Source organism: Antedon mediterranea, chromosome 10, assembly GCF_964355755.1.
Source record: "Antedon mediterranea chromosome 10, ecAntMedi1.1, whole genome shotgun sequence".
NCBI classification, from domain to species: domain Eukaryota; kingdom Metazoa; phylum Echinodermata; class Crinoidea; order Comatulida; family Antedonidae; genus Antedon; species Antedon mediterranea.
In genome coordinates this window covers 6,024,559-6,046,729 of record NC_092679.1, presented here as the reverse complement: position 1 = coordinate 6,046,729, position 22,171 = coordinate 6,024,559, and the positions used below count along the sequence as shown (strand labels likewise).

The window sequence follows — 22,171 nt, the reverse complement described above, 5'->3', positions numbered from 1 at the left end:
CTTTAATAAAGAGCGGTGAGAGTGTATCAATTGTCAAGAGTTATTAAAATATTAAACAGAAACGTTTCAATTAAATAATTTTATAATTGGTCTTCATCACTGGTTATTATACTCTATTTTACCTATGACTTAAAAAATACAGATATACAGATACACACTACTAACTACTACCCCAAATGGAAATAATAACGCTTTTTGGGCTATATTGGAAAATCTTCTATAAATGTATGTCTCTGTTATGTCAGTTACAGAAGTTAATGTTATCACTTTGAATGTATTTATACTCATTCCAAATAAATTCAAATCAAATCATCATCAAATTCAGAACATAAAACTTTGTCAAATAGATATACTGTAGATTTAGAATATTAAAAAAATTAAACTTGCGTCTATTTTCAATTATTTATTACTATATTTTATCTATGACAAAAGGTACAGTATACACTTTCCTAATTAAGAAACATAAAACTCAACAAGTATCAAATAGAACTAAATTTTAGAATAGAGGTACTTACGTCTATTTTCAACATCCTGACTTTGATCCATATTGATGGTAAGCCTAACAAACAGATATTATTACTTCTGAATCAAATAGTACACTTGCCCTCCAACTTAGTACAGATATTACTATTTTGAGAGTAAAAACTAGAGGAAGGAACTGGATCAGAGTGACGGGTTGTGCTCAGGGCAAAAAAAACATGGTCCTAAAGAAACGTCACTACTGAGTCAGGTCATGCTTCACTGATTTTCCATACAGGGTTTGGAAAAGTTTAATTGTATGCCATGTACGGTAAAGTACATCCTTAGCTATTGTACTATTGTGATGGGTTTTAGAGTCATAATGGCTCTTGTGTTTAGCTATGGTTGAGCGTAACCTTTTGTTAATACCATACTGTACATTTTAACTTGTTGAAAACAGTATTAACAAGGTTCCATAGTACCTATGACTTGATGCACTCAACTAGAATTACTATATAGATTTGGAGAAGTCATCAAATTACTCAACTGTAGTGTGAATCCTACAACAGTATTTCTCTTTAAGCATTTGTTAACATAAATTTCTTCATTAATGAAGACCTATAGCTAATATTTGTTTGACCAGTCTGAATGTGAATATTATAGCCACAAACATTCCTAAAAGTAAACATATTTTTTATAGTAATGTATCTGTATTAATCAATGTACTGTAATCTGTTATTTGCATCATTCAAGTGTTTTCAATGCAAGTACTGTATTTCTACCTTGAAAGAATTTGACCATTTGGACTAAATCAACAAAATAATCAGTTGTGCCTATCAATCCTATCTTGACCAACATGCCAACGTCCACGATTAAATAATTATTCAATACAGTTGCTGTGGTCAAGCTGGGTTTCCACTTGGACGTACTGTATCGTAAGGGTGTACGTGAAACACAAGTGAGTTGACCAATCACTAGCATGACAGTTTGGATGAGTTCATGATTGGTTGTTGTGTTGTAGTGAAGTGGAAAGCCCACCTAGGCGCCCCTGACTTGTGATTACAAAGCGAAAGCACAAATAAGATATGTATAGACGTACAGAGTAGTCGCTTCTCACGATTCTCCAGTACAGTACGTACCAATGATGTCATAGTCATTCTCTCCAATACTTAAAAGACACAGAAACCAGTGATGACAGACATACATTGATCAAGAAAAATGTTTTTCCTTTTTTTACACATTCCAGTTTTAATACCAATCAAAATGAGGAGATGATGTTCAAATAGATAATATATTTGGTAGCCGAGATTAAATCTTCAGTTAATATATAAATAGCCCTACAAATAAATAAATACAGATATTGTAGCCAGATAGTGCTGATTAACCCCATCCATGATAAAGAGAAGTTCACCTCCATATATTCTTATATGCCAACAGTGATGTTTGTAGTGCCGCTTACCTGAGCTGGATAAACCAACAACAGCCTATTCTGCCTCAGGAGCAAGCTCTAATGCCACTAAAAGTAGAAAACCCCTCTTCATAAATGTCAACCATATCTTCTTGCAAGTAAAATAAAACCTTTTTTCTTATAATTTTATTTTGGGTAATATAACCAAATAAAAAAAGATTTAAAAGGAAAAATGTAAACTTTAGCATAGTAAACCATCCTGCCCAAAACAGAAAAATGTGGAAACAAATCGTGGAAAGCATAATGTTGAAATGCCGAAAAACGTTTCAAGAGGGAGAGAGAATGGAGTTAAGATAATAAATGAGGATCCCCATGAATTTATTTATGAAAATATAACTTTTTCATCACTTTACCTTTAAGGAAGTAAAAGTTATATTATTAGCTAATATTTATAAGATTAGCTTGTAGATGTACCTCCTCTACATCCAGAGGAAGAATACAAGGTTAGAGTAGTTAACTCACCATTATTATCATCACAGCTAGTCTCTCCTGCATGGTCAAGTTCCATAGATACTGGACAAATCATTTTGGAAACAATTGCAGATTATACTATAAAAAGTTATTCCTTCACTACTCGTAAGAAGTTTATAAATGTTTTCGTTTCCAGTTAAAACGTGGCTAGAAATAGTTCAATTATTCTGCTGAAGTTATACACCTCAATAAATCCGTCAAAAATTTGCAAACTTTTAGAATAGTATGTTACTGTCGACTAAGAATACAGTAGCTAACATCAGCTATGGCAGTATTCAAATTGAATCATAAAAATTGCTATAATATCAAGGATCTAAATAAATAGATTAAGCAATAAAATTATTTATGATCAAATTGGCTTATAGAACAGGAACCTCTGTATGGCACGCTGAAGGAAATTCTAAGGTACAAAGTTTGCTCCTAACAAAGTAATGCACATGTTTATTTTGGTTGTACAGAATTTGATCAACAAACTACAGAACAGCCAATGACATTTGTTGTTTGATATCAAGAGAGGTGATAGAAACTAGTATCATAAAATTAACAGCAAATATTGTACCATATAAAAACCATTATGTCTATTAGAAGTTTATTTATTTAAGATAGTTTTATTAATTTCAAAATAATTTATCTGGAGCAGATCGAGAGGAGGTGTGGTAAATTTTTAGATTTTTGTTGATTTATAAACTGTGTTATTCTTCTCTATACAGAGTACACTACATAATCTGTTGTATTTTCCACAATACAATACACATTTCTACTTTGAATTTGGAAATTTCTTTTCTACAAAAACCATGTTGAAATAAAAAAAAACTTAGATGGTAAAGAAGTACCACAAACAGTTTCATTGATTTTTAAACACACAGCTTTATTTTAGTAGTTTCATACATCGGCAAGGGTTCGAGGCTCACTCACTCCCTGGTTCTGGTGGTAGAACGAGTCTTCTCGGATAAGGACTATAAACCGTAGGTCCAGTGTACACAACTAGCTCGTGTGCACTTTAAAGAACCTAGTACATCTTTCGAGACGAGTAGGGGGTTACCCCGGTGTATTAGTACATCACAGCCTCTGATCACCAACTGGGTCCACTGGGAGATCAGTCTTTGACTGAAGAGGTCACCCAGTATAAAAATGAACAAACAAACAAACATAAAAAAAAATTATGAAATTCATTTAACACTATAAACCAGAACATTTACAATCATATTTAAATTTGTTAACAGAATAATTTGAAAGAATCCTTCAATCCATTTTTGATCTAGGATTTTTATAATAAAACTATATAATGGCTATACTAACAAACCAATGAATCCAACACGCCTTATTTAAATTTGTTCTATCATGAATAAAACTTGGTTGAACAAACAATTATATTTATAATACTACTATATAGTGCTACTAGACAATAGCAAAAATATCTCACAAACTTACAAAAATAAGTCCCATGGTGGTAAGAAAGCACTTGTTGTCCAAGTGGACTCGTCGCGTTTTGTATTGTAATTTCGTCTGGATACATTGTTAACTTCCCGTAAAAATGTTATTTCCAAAAAGAAAATCTTCAAAGTTATTCCTTTCACAAGGCTTCACAATTTAGCAAAGTAAATTCCTGATACAAAAAAAACTTCTAAAATGAATTCAGCTGTAGAGAAATCTTTACAAGTTAAGTTAAAGATAAAACAAGATGATACTAAATGTTATTATCCGAAAGCGTCTTGAATATACACTTGTACCCTAATAATAATTTTTCCAGTATTATTATTTAAGGCTTGGCTCTAGATCGAACAGGAAATTGTACACGTAAGATTAAATTTTAAAACCACAACAGGTTCTTTAAGATTCTAAATTGACCCGTTTTGAACCCCATTTTATCCTGTGGGTGCAATTAAAACTCTAAACCTTTAGTCTGAGTGAAGTGAAGGCAGCAAACTTATTATTTTACACATTGAAAAAATAATAATAAATGTGTTGTTGACAGGAAATAAATTTAGTAACATGTTATTAGATATCCAGTTTCTTTCCAGATTTTTTTGAAATTTAGCCAATTTCATGCCTTTCTGCATGACTCATAAAATAAGAGGATAAATAATATAATATTCCGACTTCAGCATTTTGTTTGTAGATGTTGTTACAGCTGCAGTTATAAATCAATTATAGTAATTATTACAGATCCTCCTTCTGCATATAAAAGATTTTAAAGACAGGAAGTGATAAGAAAAACTAACTAATTGAAAAAAAAATGTTACCTAGTCTAATTTTGCATTTAATTTGGTTAGATAAATTAAGAAGTACTTTTGAAAATACTATTTCAAATATGGCATTCACAAAAACAAACATCAGGTGAAGTTTATGAAATTTTTTTACTGCAAATCTCCACGGATTTAATACCACAATTTTCTTTTTCAAGCCTGAGTTTTGTTTCTGTCTCTGATCTTTCATTTTCTCCTATTTCCTTGAACAGCAAAACTTTGGTTTTTTCTCTTTACAAATTCCTTAACCATTATAAAAACCAATAGTGAGTGAAATATTTACTTAAACATTATACATTTAATTTGTATTATTATTATTACTGATGCTTCATCATATTCTCACTTGTTGTTATTATTTTTGTTACCATGTTAAAGGGCCAACTAAGACAAGTTACTTCTAGGTTGATCCTTATTTTATGCTCTGTATTATTTGTATGGCAATTGATGAAATGAATGATTGTTAAATTTTAATGTATTAGTTACAGATTTTCCACATCGGTAAGTCATTAAATATCTCAAATGTACCTTCTGTAAATTTCTACCTTATTTCCTCTTCACACCTGTAACAAAACCCCTTTCGATAATCATAAACTAGAGAAAAACACGCTTCCGTGTTAGTCATTAAATGTTGGCTAGACTAGATTAAGTTTAGACTCAAAGAAATTCCAAGAACTAAAGTTTTAAGAAATAGCTTACAATGAAAAAAGGGCACTTTGTACATGATAATTGTTAACAGTACTTACTTTTGACGTATCTATGAAAATTAGGGCGAGGCTTTGTAGATGGCGCTGGGGGTAATTCTGGCATTTCTTGCGGTACCATGTAATTCATTTCAATTTCGTCCAATGTCATTCCATAATTGGTGGTTCCTTGCAGTGATAACTGTTTGGCTTCCAACTTCTTCTTAGATAACTTTCTTTCTTGACGAGGATCCAGATAGTCCATATTGGCTAATATGTATTCTTTTAAACAACCTGTATAAAAACAAAACAACATCATGCTTAATGAGATATCATTCATAAAATAAAGAAAATCATGTATTAAGTTAGACTGATTTAAACATTTGTTTTTGTATATTTATCATCAAACTTTCTCAGAGTGCAATACCAATTTTTAAATACATTATAAATATAAGTAAAAACAAAAATATATAATACCATGATAAATAATCAAATTGGCTGTAACATTACAATCTTCAGGATTTTGTAATTTCTTCGTAATTGTCAAAAAATCCCAAAGAAATGTTGCAAACAAGGAAGTTGTCCGACTCCCTACTCAGTTGCCACAAGAATGAGAAGTCTTTTGTGGACTACGTGCACAGAAAACATCTATAAATTCTACTATTTCTTTGAAAGAAATACCAACTTTCTTTTATAATAGAAAATGAAATTGAATGCACATTGAACATGTGGTGACACTGTAAGATAGATAGCCTTGTTTTGTGCGTTTCCTAGCACGTTTCAATGTTACAAATAAATAATTTGTTTACGCCCAAGTGTTGTTTTAGATGTTAATTGTGTTGCGGAAGATATTAGTTTTACTATGAGATTTCAGTTTCTTTGTGAGATGTCAGTTTTGTTTTGAGATGGTAAATTGGTTGATGTTCATTTTGTTGTGCGATGTTATGTTAGTTTTACTGTGAGATTTTAATTTTGATGTGAGATGTTAGTTTTGTCACGAGATGTTAGTTTTGTCACAAGTTGTTGTTAGTTTTGTCACAAGATGTTGTTAGTTTTAATTTTCCTCTATGCACCTTATTTAAAAATGTATTTTCTACCAAAAATGAAGAATAATAATATCAGATTTTGAATAGGCCATTTTGCAGTTTAAGTTATTCCATCAAAAAAAACAAAAAAAAATAATAATTTCACTTAATAAAAAGATAAGTTTAAACAGTTAAAAAAAACCATCACCCGACAGACAATTGTTTTTGCTTTGTATTATGTTTTTTTTTTTTCATTTTTTTCCAAATCCAATTTTTGGTCAAAGTGAATAACTATTAAAATGGCATATATTCACAACAATCTATGTTTATTAATTCATATAAAGGTTTTTTTAGAACCTGCAAATATAAGACATCAACTGTCGCCGGGAGAATGTTAATTTCAAAGCCAAATGAAAATATTAATTATGACATTAAATGACATTTTAGAAAAAAAATTAATCAATGTTCTTAATAAAAAATATCGAAGTGAGAAATAATAAAAGGTAACGCAAGTTCATAAGGATGCTGTAAGGTTATAGATGGATCTTAACAATGGCAATAGATAAACTACATATGGTTTACATAATAAATGACCTTGTATTTGACCTTGTGCTGAATCAATATAATGTGTGGTTTGATCAAATCTATATTAAGATGATTATCGGAGAAAAATGAACTGAATTTTGTTTAAAGGGTTAATGACTGCACAAAACGTTTTTTTAAGGAGAGGGAAGTGGAAAAGAACATAAATAATATCGTAAAAAAAAATTGATATTAGTATGTGTTCCCGGAAATGGCAAAGCATCTTATCTTAACTCACACACACTCCTCCCATTAGTTTGAAATCATTTGGATACTGTAAAACCTTTAGAAGCCCATCTCGAAATAAAGCTAGTATGGGCTTCTTTTCGAGTCTATCTTGTATTTACCATACCGCCATGGTTCCAACACACATTAGTTTGTTGCTAGTTTAAAAAAAAGTTGTAACAAACAAATATATAGAGGGCAGCAGATAGATAGATAGAAAATTTTAATTGAGCTTTGAAATGAAAACCAACATTTTAAAAACTTTATTTATTAGACTAAACAACACCTGTATCTAAAACACAGTTTTATGTTTGAAAAAATCTGCTCTGACGATTTAGGAATTGATTTCTCAATACCATCTGGTATGACAATATAGACATATTTCTGTAACATTGTACATTGAAGGGATAAAATTATTACACAACAATATTTATTTATTTTAATTAAGGTACGGTTCATTTATCAATATTATGCATTGTTTTCTGGTTAATAAATTAAGAACAATAATACACAAAAGGATGTATCATATCCATACCCACAGACTATAATGTATTGTAACAATTGATTTACAAAATACTTTAATTCTTTGAGTCAGTATTTTAAGTTTGATGGCGACTAAGTGGTGCCATAGTGTGTATTCAGAAATTATACCAATAGTTCCATTATTGTTTCAGTAGAATCCCTATTAAATGGACACCTTTGAGACCCATCAAAGTGTCTCCTTAAAGGTGTATTGTTCCCCCAAAAACATGAAAAATGAAGATTAATATAATCAGACTTAAATATGTAATCTTGCAGTTTTAATAAAGATATTCACTTCTGTATTAAAAAAAAACCCCAAAATATAATTATTTCACTTATATTATAAAAAGACAAAAGTTAATTTTAACCAAAAACTCATTTTCTAACAGACTAAAGTATTAAAAAACTAAAGTAATTTTGCTTTAAATTAAATTTATTTTTCGATCCAGTTTTTGGTCAAAGTGAACAAACTAATGTGACATTAAAATGAAAAATAAAAAAAAAAGTTTTCAATTATTTTTTAGGGGGACATTCCAATATATCTTTGGTTTAATCTGTGTGGTATGATTCATTTTCAAATTGCATACCACTTTATTAAGAGCTTACCTCTAATATTAATTTTGCTTTGAATCTACTAAAATATATTGCAATTTAGCAGAGGGCTTTTATTCAATTTGTAATACACTAGCATACCTTCCTTAGCTTGTTCTACAAAACCTAGCAATCAATCCATACTAAATGTTACACTAAAAACTATCAGTAATTTTTCATACACAACCAGCACAAATTAGCTACTTTTTAAAAACAATTTTCAATGAACAATTATGAAAAATCTTAAATGTCTTGTTTTCCAAGCGTGAATTTACAAAAAAGGTTTTATGATTGAATGAAAGGATACAGTCAAATCTAAACAGGTTTGTGGTAAAATCTTACAACAATATTACAATGGGTTATTTCATAAGATAGCTAATGAGATTTCCAGACATAAATGGTTCCTCCTTCAGTCAGGAACATTATAAAGTATGTGGCAAAAACATGTTTAAACCTGTTTGTTCGTCCGTCTGATTCCTCAATTTACCGGTATATCAAATTGACCAGTAAAACTAACATTTAGGATTTCTTATTTAATAAATATGTCTAATAAATGTGACAACACAACATAGACAGCAGATAGCTATGACAGAAAGTTTAATAAAATAGAAATGAATAATCGTTCTTACCTGTACTTTAGCTAAAGAACTCTCTCATTGGTATCACTTATCAATCTTTAATAAGGCCAAGTACCTCTCATCAAAAGTTTTCATTAAAAGACAAAAGAGCATCTTTCTGTACTTAAATCTAAAAAATGGTCAACCAACCAGAAGCAATGAATCTATGAAAAATAAGAATTTGCATAATGTAAAGCATTGTTGAAGCCCAATCACTTGTGACAGCTCATTAGCCAATCAGAATGATTCATTTACAAATGAGAAAATAAATTACATTTTGATGAATCTTCAAAATCACCAAGACAAACAAAACAATTTTCTGAAGGGTAGCTCCGAGCTTATTTATAATGTAGTTTAGTTATAAGAAATTTTATTGAAGAATTTGACTATTTTTTTGGACTAATTTTCAACTACAATTGTCCACGAAACTATTTGTAATTAAAAATAGTATTTTTTTATTTATATAAAATTTATTGGTTTTTTTTTCTTTAAGATGTCACAAATTGACATTTCCTATATTTTACCACTGTCACTAGAAAAAAGTTCTGCAGCACCACTTTTGAAAACGGGTCTTATTTTTTTATGTTTGTTCGGTTTCATTGCTGTCAGTAAATTAGAAGGGAATGTTGTTGCAAAGATACCGGTTTTATAAGTGAGTGAGTGGCCGAGCGGTTAAGACAGTTGAACCGTAATTACGTAGCCATAACATCGGCAGGGGTTCGAGGCTCACTCACTCCATGGTTCTGGTGGTAGAACGAGTCTTCTCGGATAAGGACTATAAACCGTAGGTCCAGTGTACACATCTAGCTCGTGTGCACTTTAAAGAACCTAGTACATCTTTCGAGACGAGTAGGGGGTTACCCCGGTGTATTAGTACATCATAGCCCCTGATCATAACTGGGCCCTCTGGGAGACCAGTCTTTGACTGAAGAGGTTACCCAGTATAAATATATATTTCAATTCAATTCAATAAGTTAAGAATAGAAAGTTTAAAGACGGGCCACCCTTAAGTCAGTGACCTAGGCATACCAGTAATAAATAAGCAAATATTTTTAAATAAAATAAGCACTTTTTAAGCTGGTTCTGGCTTTGGAGAGTTGACACTGACACTGTTGTGAGGGAGGACTTTTTTGTGACCTTCGTGGCGGCGTCCTTACTGCTGGAAAAACAGAGCCATATATATAAAGAGTTACGACATTGAAAATTAGAAGCCATTTTTGTGTCAAAGAATTCGCACGCTGAGGGCGCGCGCGTCTATTTTGTATAGCGTTTTCCTGTAGTTCATGCATTATTTTTAGATTTTTTGGTCTATGAAATAACGCTTATATTCCGTTTTTATTTTAGTAATTAATTTTATTAATGGTATTAATTTGGTAACATATATATATATTGTGTCTATAATAACAAAAGAATAAATGTTAGGGCCTACAGAAAGTCAGGATACATCAAAGCATGAACCAATACAAAAAACAAACAAATTCACCCCTCTTTTTATACAGTATATATGGCTCTCTGTGTGTTTTTGACACAAATTTTCAGAGACTCGTTCATCATTTCATTTGTAATCATTTGCCTTTATTATTTTAATATTGTTCATACCCTTTTCAGCATATTAACAAATATATCCACGACACTTTATTATTTTATTTAGTCATCAAAGCATGCATTATGAATTGAAAATATTATTGTTATTAATAGGACGTAGTTATGGGATGTTTCGTTCCAAAATCAATCAATCGAACTTTATAATGTACTAGCGCATATTCTTTGCCGCAAGTACTTCTGTACGTCGATATTTCACCGTAAAATGTGCAATCACATTTTTTTTAATATAAGAAAAAGTTGAAAGTACTTTGTTGCTCCTATATTTTACATGCATTAACGGAGACAAGTTTGACACAATTTGATCTGCATATCACGTGACTATAATCCAATGTCGTAACTCTTTATATGGTATATGGCTCTGTGGAAGTGGGAAAAGACAGTACTCTGCCAGCCAGATGACCACCAAAACTGGCGTGACTTCACGGTCGCTCACCATTATCATCGCTGCGCACCGGATTAATGTTTTTAAATTAGGCCTAGTTAATTACGTAAGCTAGAGAAAGTGCATTAGCATCACTAATAATAGCTAGGCCTACATTACTAAAATACCTAATAGAGTATAAATTTTACCTGCTCGTTCAAACGTCTCTCGATCCTTGGTGGTGGTGGTGGTGGCCGCCAAAGAAGGCAGAATGATGAAGTGTATTTGTATGGGCGGCCATGAGGACCATAACAACATCGATCTTTTTGTCATTACCCAGTCATATTGTTATAATAACAATAATAATTTAAGTTTGCAATTAAATTAAGTCTATTACATCCAGACATTAAATATATATTTAAAAAAAATATTTTTTTAGATTTTTCTGACCCTTGCAGGAACCTTGATGATGTGGAGTTTTGTCTTTGTGACTTCAAATTGAGAATGAGGTGGATAAAAAGATGACACTGGTCGTACTACCGACATTACGCCTGCTTTCCCCCAAACCATACTACTAACATACCTCAATAGAGTAAAATTGCAGAAGATTTATACAAAAATGTTATGTTGAATGTAACCTACACTATAATTATGCTGTATGTAAATATTATTATAACTGTGTCCAAGAGCTAGTTCATAAATATAGGAAGACCCAGACATTTCTCGTAACAAGCTGATTTTATCAGAAAAGGTCCAGAACTATGATTGGAACAATCCTTTGTGCTCTCTTAGAAATCCAAGATGGCGTCCAAAATGGCCTCTATTTTAATTAGTGTATAACTTTACAACCGCTTGCGCTACATAATACACAGTGGTAAACTTAACTTCTTACTGATTTTAATCGTATCCTATTCATTATCACTATCCTATTTGTCTAGTGTCACTGTGCGCGAGTACAATTAAAATAGGTATAGTAGCGCACAGTGGTAAACTTCTCACTGATTTTAATCGTATCCTATTCATTATCACTATCCTATTTATTATCACTGCTGTGTGCTACTAGTACAACCAAAATTGGTACAAAGCGCACAGTGGTAAACTTCTCGCTGATTTTAATCGTATCCTATCCATTATCATTTTACGCTAGTATAACAAAAATAGGTATATAGTAATCTAGCACACAGTGGTAAACTTCTCACTGATTTTAATCGTATACTATTCATTATCACAGTGTGTGAGTACAACCAAAATAAGTATAGTAGCGCACAGTGGTAAACTTCTAGCTGATTTTAATCGTATCCTATTCATTATCAGTGTGTGCGAGTACAACCAAAATAGGTATACTAGCGCACAGTGGTAAACTTCTGGCTGATTTTAATCGTATCCTATTCATTATCACAGTGTGCAAGTACAACCAAAATAGGTATAGTAGCGCACAGTGGTAAACTTCTAGCTGATTTTAATCGTATCCTATTCATTATCAGTGTGTGCGAGTACAACCAAAATAGGTATAATAGCGCACAGTGGTAAACTTCTCGCTGATTTTAATCGTATCCTATTCATTATCACAGTGTGTGAGTACAACCAAAATAGGTATACTAGCGCACAGTGGTAAACTTCTAGCTGATTTTAATCGTATCCTATTCATTATCACAGTGTGTGAGTACAACCAAAATAGGTATACTAGCGCACAGTGGTAAACTTCTCGCTGATTTTAATCGTATCCTATCCATTATCATTTTACGCTAGTATAACAAAAATAGGTATATAGTAATCTAGCACACATTGGTAAACTTCTCACTGATTTTAATCGTATACTATTCATTATCACAGTGTGTGAGTACAACCAAAATAGGTATAGTAGCGCACAGTGGTAAACTTCTCACTGATTTTAATCGTATCCTATTCATTATCACAGTGTGTGAGTACAACCAAAATAAGTATACTAGCGCACAGTGGTAAACTTCTAGCTGATTTTAATCGTATCCTATTCATTATCACAGTGTGTGAGTACAACCAAAATAGGTATAGTAGCGCACAGTGGTAAACTTCTCACTGATTTTAATCGTATACTATTCATTATCAGTGTGTGCGAGTACAACCAAAATAGGTATACTAGCGCACAGTGGTAAACTTCTCACTGATTTTAATCGTATACTATTCATTATCACAGTGTGTGAGTACAACCAAAATAGGTATAGTAGCGCACAGTGGTAAACTTCTAGCTGATTTTAATCGTATCCTATTCATTATCAGTGTGTGCGAGTACAACCAAAATAGGTATACTAGCGCACAGTGGTAAACTTCTCGCTGATTTTAATCGTATCCTATTCATTATCACAGTGTGTGAGTACAACCAAAATAGGTATACTAGCGCACAGTGGTAAACTTCTCGCTGATTTTAATCGTATCCTATTCATTATCAGTGTGTGCGAGTACAACCAAAATAGGTATACTAGCGCACAGTGGTAAACTTCTCGCTGATTTTAATCGTATACTATTCATTATCACAGTGTGTGAGTACAACCAAAATAGGTATACTAGCGCACAGTGGTAAACTTCTAGCTGATTTTTTTCTTATTCCTGTTCATTATTCCTGTTCATTATTCCTGTTCCTGTTCATATAACTGATATCTAGGTGTGCTATAAACTTGAATTAGTGTTATAATTTGCTTTGTTGCGTTATCACTCCTATCCCACCAATAGAGGGCACACTTCGTACAGGGTCACTTGCTCCGACATGCTCCTTGAAAAATGCCAACATTTTTTCCCATGAATCTTCTTGGGCGACTGAATGTTCGTCTGGGTTACCACCATATTTAATAACTAAACCTGTAACAATAGATAAAAACACAATAGGTCTAGGCATAAGACAGAAAATAGTTATTTGTATTATAGTATGGTAGCATAACACTCACCAAGAGACTTGTAGTAACATAAGGAACAAAGAGGAGCATACGGTGGCTCAATGAGATGGCCAGCTCCAGGGTAGCTTAATATCTTCCAGTTGTCTTTGCCATGTTCTTTAAGATATTCACAGCCTAACTTGGAAAATAAATCACTGGACCAGCTTTTATCATCAAGACCATTGATGAAAAGAAATTGACATGTAGCATCTTCAAGCTGTGAAAATAACAGATAGACAACCTAATGATACAATAGTATACAACAGTTAAGTATATTGAAAAGGAGCACTACACACTATCTGTGCATCATTTAAAGACTTTTTTTGACCATATTTAATGAGGGTGATCCATCCAGCACTTGCTGATCATTAGGGACCCTCAGAGGTTCACAAGACAAACATATACACAAGATGCTCTACATAAACAAAGTCTTATATTACAAGTCTTTGGGAGTGGAGTTGTAATTTTGTCCTTAGAAAAAATCCATGTGACGGGACTTAAACCCAGGACCCTTGAAGAAGTAGTAACCACCAAGCCACAACTCCACTTTTAGAGGACTGTTTTATAATATGATTATTACTAAATTAAATTACTTACATTCATAATTGTTGCATAATCAATATCTTCTCGTTTATAAGGCCAGTAACGACTAACGTCAACAATGTCATCTTCTCTAATTACTCTATCAAGAAAAATGCTAAAAAAAACATATATATGTTATGTCCTGTTTTTATACATGTTGTTAACATGCAAAATGTATTGCACACAAACTACTATTAAAGATGCATTGTCTCCCTGAAAAATTAATTCTTAAATATTTTTTTAATATACCATTTTAATGTCACATAATACTGTTATTACCTGATTATTACCATAAATATTATTTACCTGAAAAACCGTAATTTAAAGCCAAAAATAGTCAAATTGGCTTTCATGCATCCAGTGGGTTTTTGGTTGATGGTCTTAATTTTTCATGTTTTTGGGGGACAATACATCTTTTAAACGTCTAAAAAACCTGAAAATCTTAAACGTTTAAATAATAGTTTCAGCTACTATATAGGTTGCAAAACTCATTAATCTTCTGAAAACATATGTAACTATCACATTAGAGCGAGTATTTTTTCCAATTTGGTAAAAAGTAATTAATCAGATTATTTCTTACTTTAAACAAGTGGATTCCTTCCCTTTGTATAATCTTGCAGGCTCATTTGGGGTATAGAATGGAGTTCCACTGATACACACACACGCCTTAATCTAAATGTTTTAATAACACCAATTAGCACTCATGTAAATTGCTAGTTTAATAATTAAATGAAGGCAGCTGGTATTGTGTACATATCAAACGAGGGGGGTGGTGGATTAAACCATCATTATGAGCTAATTTGGCCTATTTACGCTGTCTTTAGTTTGAAAAGCGCTCTTCAACTACAACACCCCACCCCAACGTTACAGGCGTATAGTGAAGCAATTTTAATGATTAAGTTGCAAGCTGTTTAACCTTCGGTCCACAAATGGTCGACAGTTTCAGAACAGCTTGACCACCTGATGACACTCCAATGACGCCTATCCCGGAATCCATCACAAATGGATTGTTTAACATCCAATCAACTGCCTCCTGCAAAAATAATTTGTATTTTATTAATTGTTTATCTGATTAGTTGTATTTTTATTGGCCAAGAGACATTTATAAAGCCGGAAAAGTATATTATTTGTTTTATAAAAAAATAAACTTTAATTACAGATTAATGACATTTTAATGAGCCATTTTTTATCTTGACCTTTCACCTTTCCATTTACCATTTTTTGCGCCAACCCTAGCCCAACAATAATTACCTCAAAATATACCATATCAACTTCATTTGGGTCTGTTACCAAATCTTCATACGCAAAATATGCCAACGAGAGGGAAGCAAAACCATAGGTGGCAAACAAAGAAGAACGAAACTCAATGTTACCTCCAGCAGCACCAAATAAATCAATAATACCTGGAAATGGACCGTTACCTGTAAAATATATTAAACACATCATAATTCGGCATTGCAGGCGAGGTGATTAATTAATTAACAAAGTTGTTTCTTTAACAAGACATTTGTCATGTCAATACCTTTTGGTTTAAACAATGTTCCTCTAATATTTCCACTTCTAACCTCTATCCTATCAACATCTTTTCCCATATACCACCTTTCAACTGTCGTCTTTCCCAGAACAGATTGTGTTAGTGATTCAATATTACTTGTGTTAAAATCGTCAGTTGACAAAAATCCTTTATAAGCTGTTAAATGGAATAGGAGCGGCGTTGTAACATCTTTCTTAACCAATCGTGTACCTGCTTTTTGTCCAGGTGAAGGTTGCATGTGTGTGAATAAACCCATGGGCTTCACTCCTGAAAAAATGACCAAAAATATAAAACATGTCTATTCATACACTGTATGATACGTTTCTTGTGATAATTGTTAACAATCTAAGTGACGTCGCTACTCACCCTTGTAACTACCGCCAATTGACGGGTGCGAATCGACTTTCACTGCCCCGTTTACGTCAGGAATAAAATGAGCATACGCTTCAAAAGTCCTTCCCATTTCCTCCACAAATGCCCGAATTGTTACATTTGGGAATTCCTGTACGCCGTACACACATACCGAAATAGTTTCATCAATAAATGATGCTGATGGAGTAACTATAAATTTTGCCATTTTTCTTTCCACAGAAGATGTAGGCCTACCAAATACAAGAAAGGGCCTAGGCCGGCTAGGCCTAGTCCTAGACATGCGATAAAAAATACACGATTTTCGTGCTATATTAATGGAAGCCATCTTGCAAGAGATTAACGGTTAACATCGAAAGACCAGCCAAGCGTTAAAAAAAAGTAGGCTAATCTTTTAAGAACCATTTTTTCGTTGAAGTTGTAAAATGTTACTACGATTTGTGTCGCGAGTAGTCCGCATCGGAAATCCAAAAGATTGTTTATAAGCTGGTTTTTACGCTTGGATGGTCACGATGTAAACACACACGCCCCCTGTTTTAACGCATGACTAACTCCAAAGAATTACATAAACCAAAGATTGTATAGCGCTGCGTATTAAAATACGAAAAGATATTAAAATTCAGTGACTTATTTCTATTTTAAATCACTGTGTTCCCCTGGCTACAAATAGGGTTCAATTGAGCAAAGTGTATTAAAATACGAAAAGATATTAAAATTCAGTGACTTCTATTTTATATCACTATGCTCCCCTGGCTCCAAATTGGGTCCACATGAGCACAATGTGATAACATACGAAACGATATTAAAATTAATTTTTATGTTTTCACTGTGCTCCACTGGTGCTAAATTTGGTATGGTCCACTGAACCAGTTACCGTAGTACTATTTCTATTTCGGAAGTAAATAAAGGCATGAATGGCGCTCCGTAGAGAGAAGTAGAGAATGCTCGATCGTCGAAATGCGAAATGACGCTGTTCGCTCTCTGAATATACCTCAAATATGACACAATTTATAGTTACTCCAGCAGCAGCATTTATTGATGAAACTATTTCGGTATGTGTGTACGGCGTACAGGAATTCCCAAATGTAACAATTCGGGCATTTGTGGAGGAAAGGGGAAGGACATTTGAAGCGTATGCACATTTTATTCCTGACGTAAACGGGGCAGTGAAAGTCGACTCGCACCCGTCAATTGGCGGTAGTTACAAGGGTGAGTAGAGACCCTATGCGAGAGGCATAATAATATAGCCTAGGCCTAGGCGCCTAGTACAAACCTAAAAACTAAACAATTAAAAAAATTAATAGTATAACATAATAAAATAATAATGTAGTGTTGCTTAATAATAATATTAATAATGATTAAATCTATTATAAATAAAATTCAACATCATATTCATAATTAATTAAATACTGATGTGATACGGCTACGACGACGCCCCTTCATTAAATTGAGGTGGCGCAATGGTGAGTTATTTGGAGCCCCTGTCCTGGGCCTCTTATTTAGTCATATGAGTATTTTTACAATATTAGCATCATATCATAAATTTTTTTCACTGTGGTTACAATTCCTCCAGCGGAACACAAACCGACCATTGTTGGAAATTCAACACACTATCTTGGTATCTATTGAATTTGCTATACAGTTTTGAAATCTTAAAAATACATCTCTCTATTGTATTGTTAAGTGAAGACGATTACAAATAAAAATAATATAGAAATCACTCTATCCCTACCATACTAAACCAACCAAATGATCAAATCAATGTTAAACTACATGATTTACTTTGAAAATGTGCATGTGTGCCGAAGGTACTCTAAACACAGCTTTTTTTTTTTCAGGAATTATGCCCATGGGGTTATTCACACACATGCAACCTTCAACTGGACAAAAAGCAGGTACACGATTGGTCAAGAAAGATGTTACAACACCACTTGTGTTCCATTTAACGGTTTATAAGGGATTTTTGTCAACTGAGGATTTTTACTCAAATAATATTGAATCAGTAACACAATCTGTTCTGGGCAAGACGACAGTTGAAAGGTGGTATATGGGAAAAGATGTTGATAGGATAGAGGTTAGAAGTGGAAATATTAGAGGAACATTGTTTAAACCCAAAGGTATTGACAAATGTCTTGTTAAAGGAACAACTTTGTTAATTAATTAATCACCTCGCCTACAATGCCGAATTATGCTTTGTTTAATATATGTTACAGGTAAGGGTCCATTTCCAGGTATTATTGATTTATTTGGTGCTTCTGGAGGAGTCACAGAGTTTCGTTCTTCCTTGTTTGCCACCCATGGTTTTGCTTCCCTTGCGTTGGCATATTTTGCTTATGAAGATTTGATAACAGACATCAAACAAGTTGATATGGTATATTTTGAGGTAAATATTGATCTGTATAATCAAGTTGGCCTGGGGGAGGGGGGGGGGGGGGTGGGGGCATGGAATGGTACTACTGTAGAATATGACGGGTATGTAAAAGATGGGAAAAGTGCTAACTTTTCTGTGTGCCTATATAATTGTGTTTTAGATAACTACACTACAGTATTTGCTAAAGATATGCATTATTATATCAAGATTTCAACAAGATATGTTAGTTCATCAGAATGACATGTCAACAAGTCAAATTGATACATAAATTGTGCATCCAAAGTTCATATAGTTCAGTGACCATTAATATTTGTTATCAATAAGAAGACCCATTAACCAGTAATGAACCTACTGACCACCTAAGCCCTCAGACCTAGATTAAACACAGTTTTTCACTCTTCAAAAAAGATATTGTTTGGCTTATAAAGTAAGGAATTAATATAGCAGTTTGGTTGTGAACTATTTCTAAATTTCTAATAATTATTTTGCAGGAGGCAGTTGATTGGATGTTAAACAATCAATTTGTGATGGATTCTGGGATAGGCGTCATCGGAGTGTCTGCTGGTGCTCAAATTGTTGTAAAACTGTCAATCATTTGTGGACCAAAGGTTACCAAGATTCAATATGATTTAAATCATGAGAAAGACAAAAATCTCCAACACCACTCCCCCGCCCCACACACACACACATATATACTTATATACCTTACAATAATTATATTTAAAACATAAGAGCTAATTGCTGTTTTTTCTAACTATTTGTAGATCAAGGCATGTGTGTGCATTAATGGAAGTCCATTCTACACTGAAGGTGGGACTGGAAATTTATACAAAGGAAAACAATCTGCAAACTATATTATGAAGTAAGAAAAAGCAAATAAGATACATTCTTAATTATACTTTCTATGACTGCAGAGAATTGTGGAGTTGCACTTTCGGAAACTTGAATTTATTCAAGACAATACAGTACTATAATCAAAAGGTTTGTGACTTTCTGACTGCAGAGAGGACTGATAAATTCTGAAGGAATATCCACACCTGTGTGAATGCTTAAACATATATATTTTTTTTGTGAGGGCGTGTGGCGCAGTGTGTTCGACGTTTGATTACTGATCGTGAGATCGAGGTTTCAATCCAACTCTCGCTGGATTGCTTGTATCCTTAGGCAAGACACTTTACTTACATTTGCCTCTCTCCACCCAGGTGTATAAATGGAAACCCGGTTAGATCAAGACATAACCTTGATAACCTGATTACTAGCTGTATTATGGGAATATATTTCCATATGTGTTTGATCCAAAATGACTGGGGTAATAATGTTCAGCGCTTAGAGGTTTCACAACATAAATCTAGGATATTATTATTATTATTAACCAATTAGGTTTGTATGCTAATAACATGTATTATTATAATTCTTTTCTCTAGTGTTTTTCCTGATAGGGTAGCTACAAAAGATGATATTATTGACATTAGTCGTTTTTGGCCCTGCAAACGAGAAGATATTGACCACTCAACAATTATGAATGTAAGTTCTTTGTTGAAGAATAGATCTTTCAATGACCGTTTAAGATATATTGAATATGTATGTAATCATATTCATGTAGTATATAGTCACATATAAACCCTCAATAGAAATAACGGATACAAATAAGTTAATTGTCTGTTATTTTCACAGCTTGAAGATGCTACATGTCAATTTCTTTTCATCAATGGTCTTGATGATAAAAGCTGGTCCAGTGATTTATTTTCCAAGTTAGGCTGTGAATATCTTAAAGAACATGGCAAAGACAACTGGAAGATATTAAGCTACCCTGGAGCTGGCCATCTCATTGAGCCACCGTATGCTCCTCTTTGTTCCTTATGTTATCACAAATTAGTCAGTGAGTATTTGTCTATTTTAAGAAAGTTATAGTACAGTACCAAACTAATTCAGACACATTTTATCCTACCAGCAAATTAGGAAATAGATTAAAACTCTCTCTACACTATCACACTGTATGTGATAACAAAAAATCTTATGTGCCCATATTTGGACATGATGATGTCATATCACTACCATTTTTGGTCATATCACTCATATTTGGGAACATCACACTTTTTTTGGTCAAACTAGTTTGATAGTGTAGACAGAGCTTAACATCTATGCAGTAGATTGAAACATGAATTTACTCTACTGCTCAGACTGAACTTACTCTATTGCATATTTTACTATTTACGATGGTGTGTGCTATTCTACTACAGTATTTTGATACAAATGCCTATTTTTGTCTTATTTATTGTTACAGGTGTAGTTGTTAATTATGGTGGTTACCCAGACGAACATTCAGTCGCCCAAGAAGACTCATGGGAAAAAACTTTAGCATTTTTCAAGGAACATGTCGGAAAAAGTGACCATGTACGAAGTGTGCCCTCTTTTGGTGGGATAGGAGCGATAATGGTGCAGCTAAGCAAATTATAGCGCTAATTCAATCATGTGCCGTGCATTTATTTCATCCATCTTTATGATTAGGTGTTATATTGCATGTTCAGCTAGATTTTTGTAAAATATTGTGCAAGTGAGGCTGTTTTAGTAGTGTGCAAATCTATAATGATTCTACTCCATTCATAGTGCTATATTTTTGTATGGGCTTAGTTGTTAGGATGTTATAAACCAAATAATGAATGCTTTGTATTACAATATTTGTATACATTACCCCTTTGTTAAAAACCTGTGTCATGTCTGGATAAATTTCCTGATTTATACATCTCTTTCAGTATCAGTATGTGACTTCATCAATCAATTCACATTTACTTACTCATCATTTATAAATACAGTTTCATAGCATAAATGATGGCAAGGATCCTGCATAGAGAAGTTTACACTTCTGTTTTCGCAGGACCCTTTTACATAAAAAACATGAAACAATAAACACAACATAATAGATATAAAATAAAAAAAAACATTTCCTATATACATTTTAGAGTAGTTCATCATCAAAAAGCGATAATGTTTTTCTAACAAAGAAGATATTCATTTTATTACTTTCGTACATGTGAATTCTTTCTGTAGGCCTATAGCAAAAGATGCATGAAGAATGACAACACATTGAGAAAAAAAAAACTATAAATTAAAATTGGACTATTTTCATACATAGAATTAGTTGTTGTAAAAAGTTTAAATTAAAATGCAATTTATAATACATAATAAAAATATATTTCTTATTCTGACAGATTTCCTCATTTTAAACTGGTTAATTACTTAATTATTCCCAGGTTTTGAGTTTTTCTATGTTTTTAAATTGATTTATATATATATATAAATCATACTGTCAAATTATAGAAAAAGTGCTTATATTCGGAACATCAACTCATAATCGCGTCAAGCATAGCTCATTGGTGAAAGTTCCGTAGTTTTTCATACAAAAAATATGAGATCATGTTCCGAATATGAGCACTGTTTCTATAATTTGACAGTATGATTTATATATAATTTACACAGTGCTAGTGCTATGCAACACAATTGATTTATATATATATATATATATATATAAATCCAAAGGCAAATAACTGAAAAAATGA

At 32.7% G+C, this 22,171-nt stretch overlaps 3 protein-coding genes across 3 annotated transcripts in view; 1 reads left to right on the top strand and 2 right to left on the bottom strand.

Annotated features, from left to right (window-relative positions):
- The window catches only part of LOC140061076 (uncharacterized), a 45,228-nt gene extending 39,413 nt beyond the window's left edge, over window positions 1–5,815 (bottom strand). The window contains exons 1-2 of the mRNA XM_072107500.1: window positions 5,802–5,815; window positions 5,388–5,618 (exon numbers count right to left, since the gene is read on the bottom strand). Coding sequence (XP_071963601.1) covers window positions 5,388–5,589 — 202 coding nt within the window. The 5' untranslated portion in view covers window positions 5,590–5,618; window positions 5,802–5,815. The remainder of the gene's footprint in view (window positions 1–5,387; window positions 5,619–5,801) is intronic.
- Window positions 5,816–12,412: 6,597 nt separating this feature from the next.
- Window positions 12,413–16,709, bottom strand: LOC140060804 (acyl-coenzyme A amino acid N-acyltransferase 2-like). The gene is made up of 8 exons (XM_072107152.1): window positions 16,241–16,709; window positions 15,863–16,141; window positions 15,592–15,761; window positions 15,257–15,373; window positions 14,921–15,012; window positions 14,356–14,455; window positions 13,771–13,975; window positions 12,413–13,684 (listed from the first exon to the last, which is right to left on the bottom strand). The coding sequence occupies exons 1-8, from the start codon at window positions 16,569–16,571 to the stop codon at window positions 13,515–13,517; spliced, it is 1,464 nt and encodes a 487-aa protein (XP_071963253.1). The 5' UTR covers window positions 16,572–16,709; the 3' UTR covers window positions 12,413–13,514.
- A 455-nt stretch (window positions 16,710–17,164) lies between these two features.
- LOC140060382 (bile acid-CoA:amino acid N-acyltransferase-like) lies at window positions 17,165–21,690 on the top strand. Its single transcript, XM_072106565.1, has 8 exons — window positions 17,165–17,452; window positions 18,082–18,360; window positions 18,457–18,626; window positions 19,106–19,222; window positions 19,379–19,476; window positions 20,039–20,138; window positions 20,289–20,493; window positions 20,899–21,690. The coding sequence occupies exons 1-8, from the start codon at window positions 17,242–17,244 to the stop codon at window positions 21,069–21,071; spliced, it is 1,353 nt and encodes a 450-aa protein (XP_071962666.1). The 5' UTR covers window positions 17,165–17,241; the 3' UTR covers window positions 21,072–21,690.
- The last annotated feature ends 481 nt before the right edge of the window (window positions 21,691–22,171 follow it).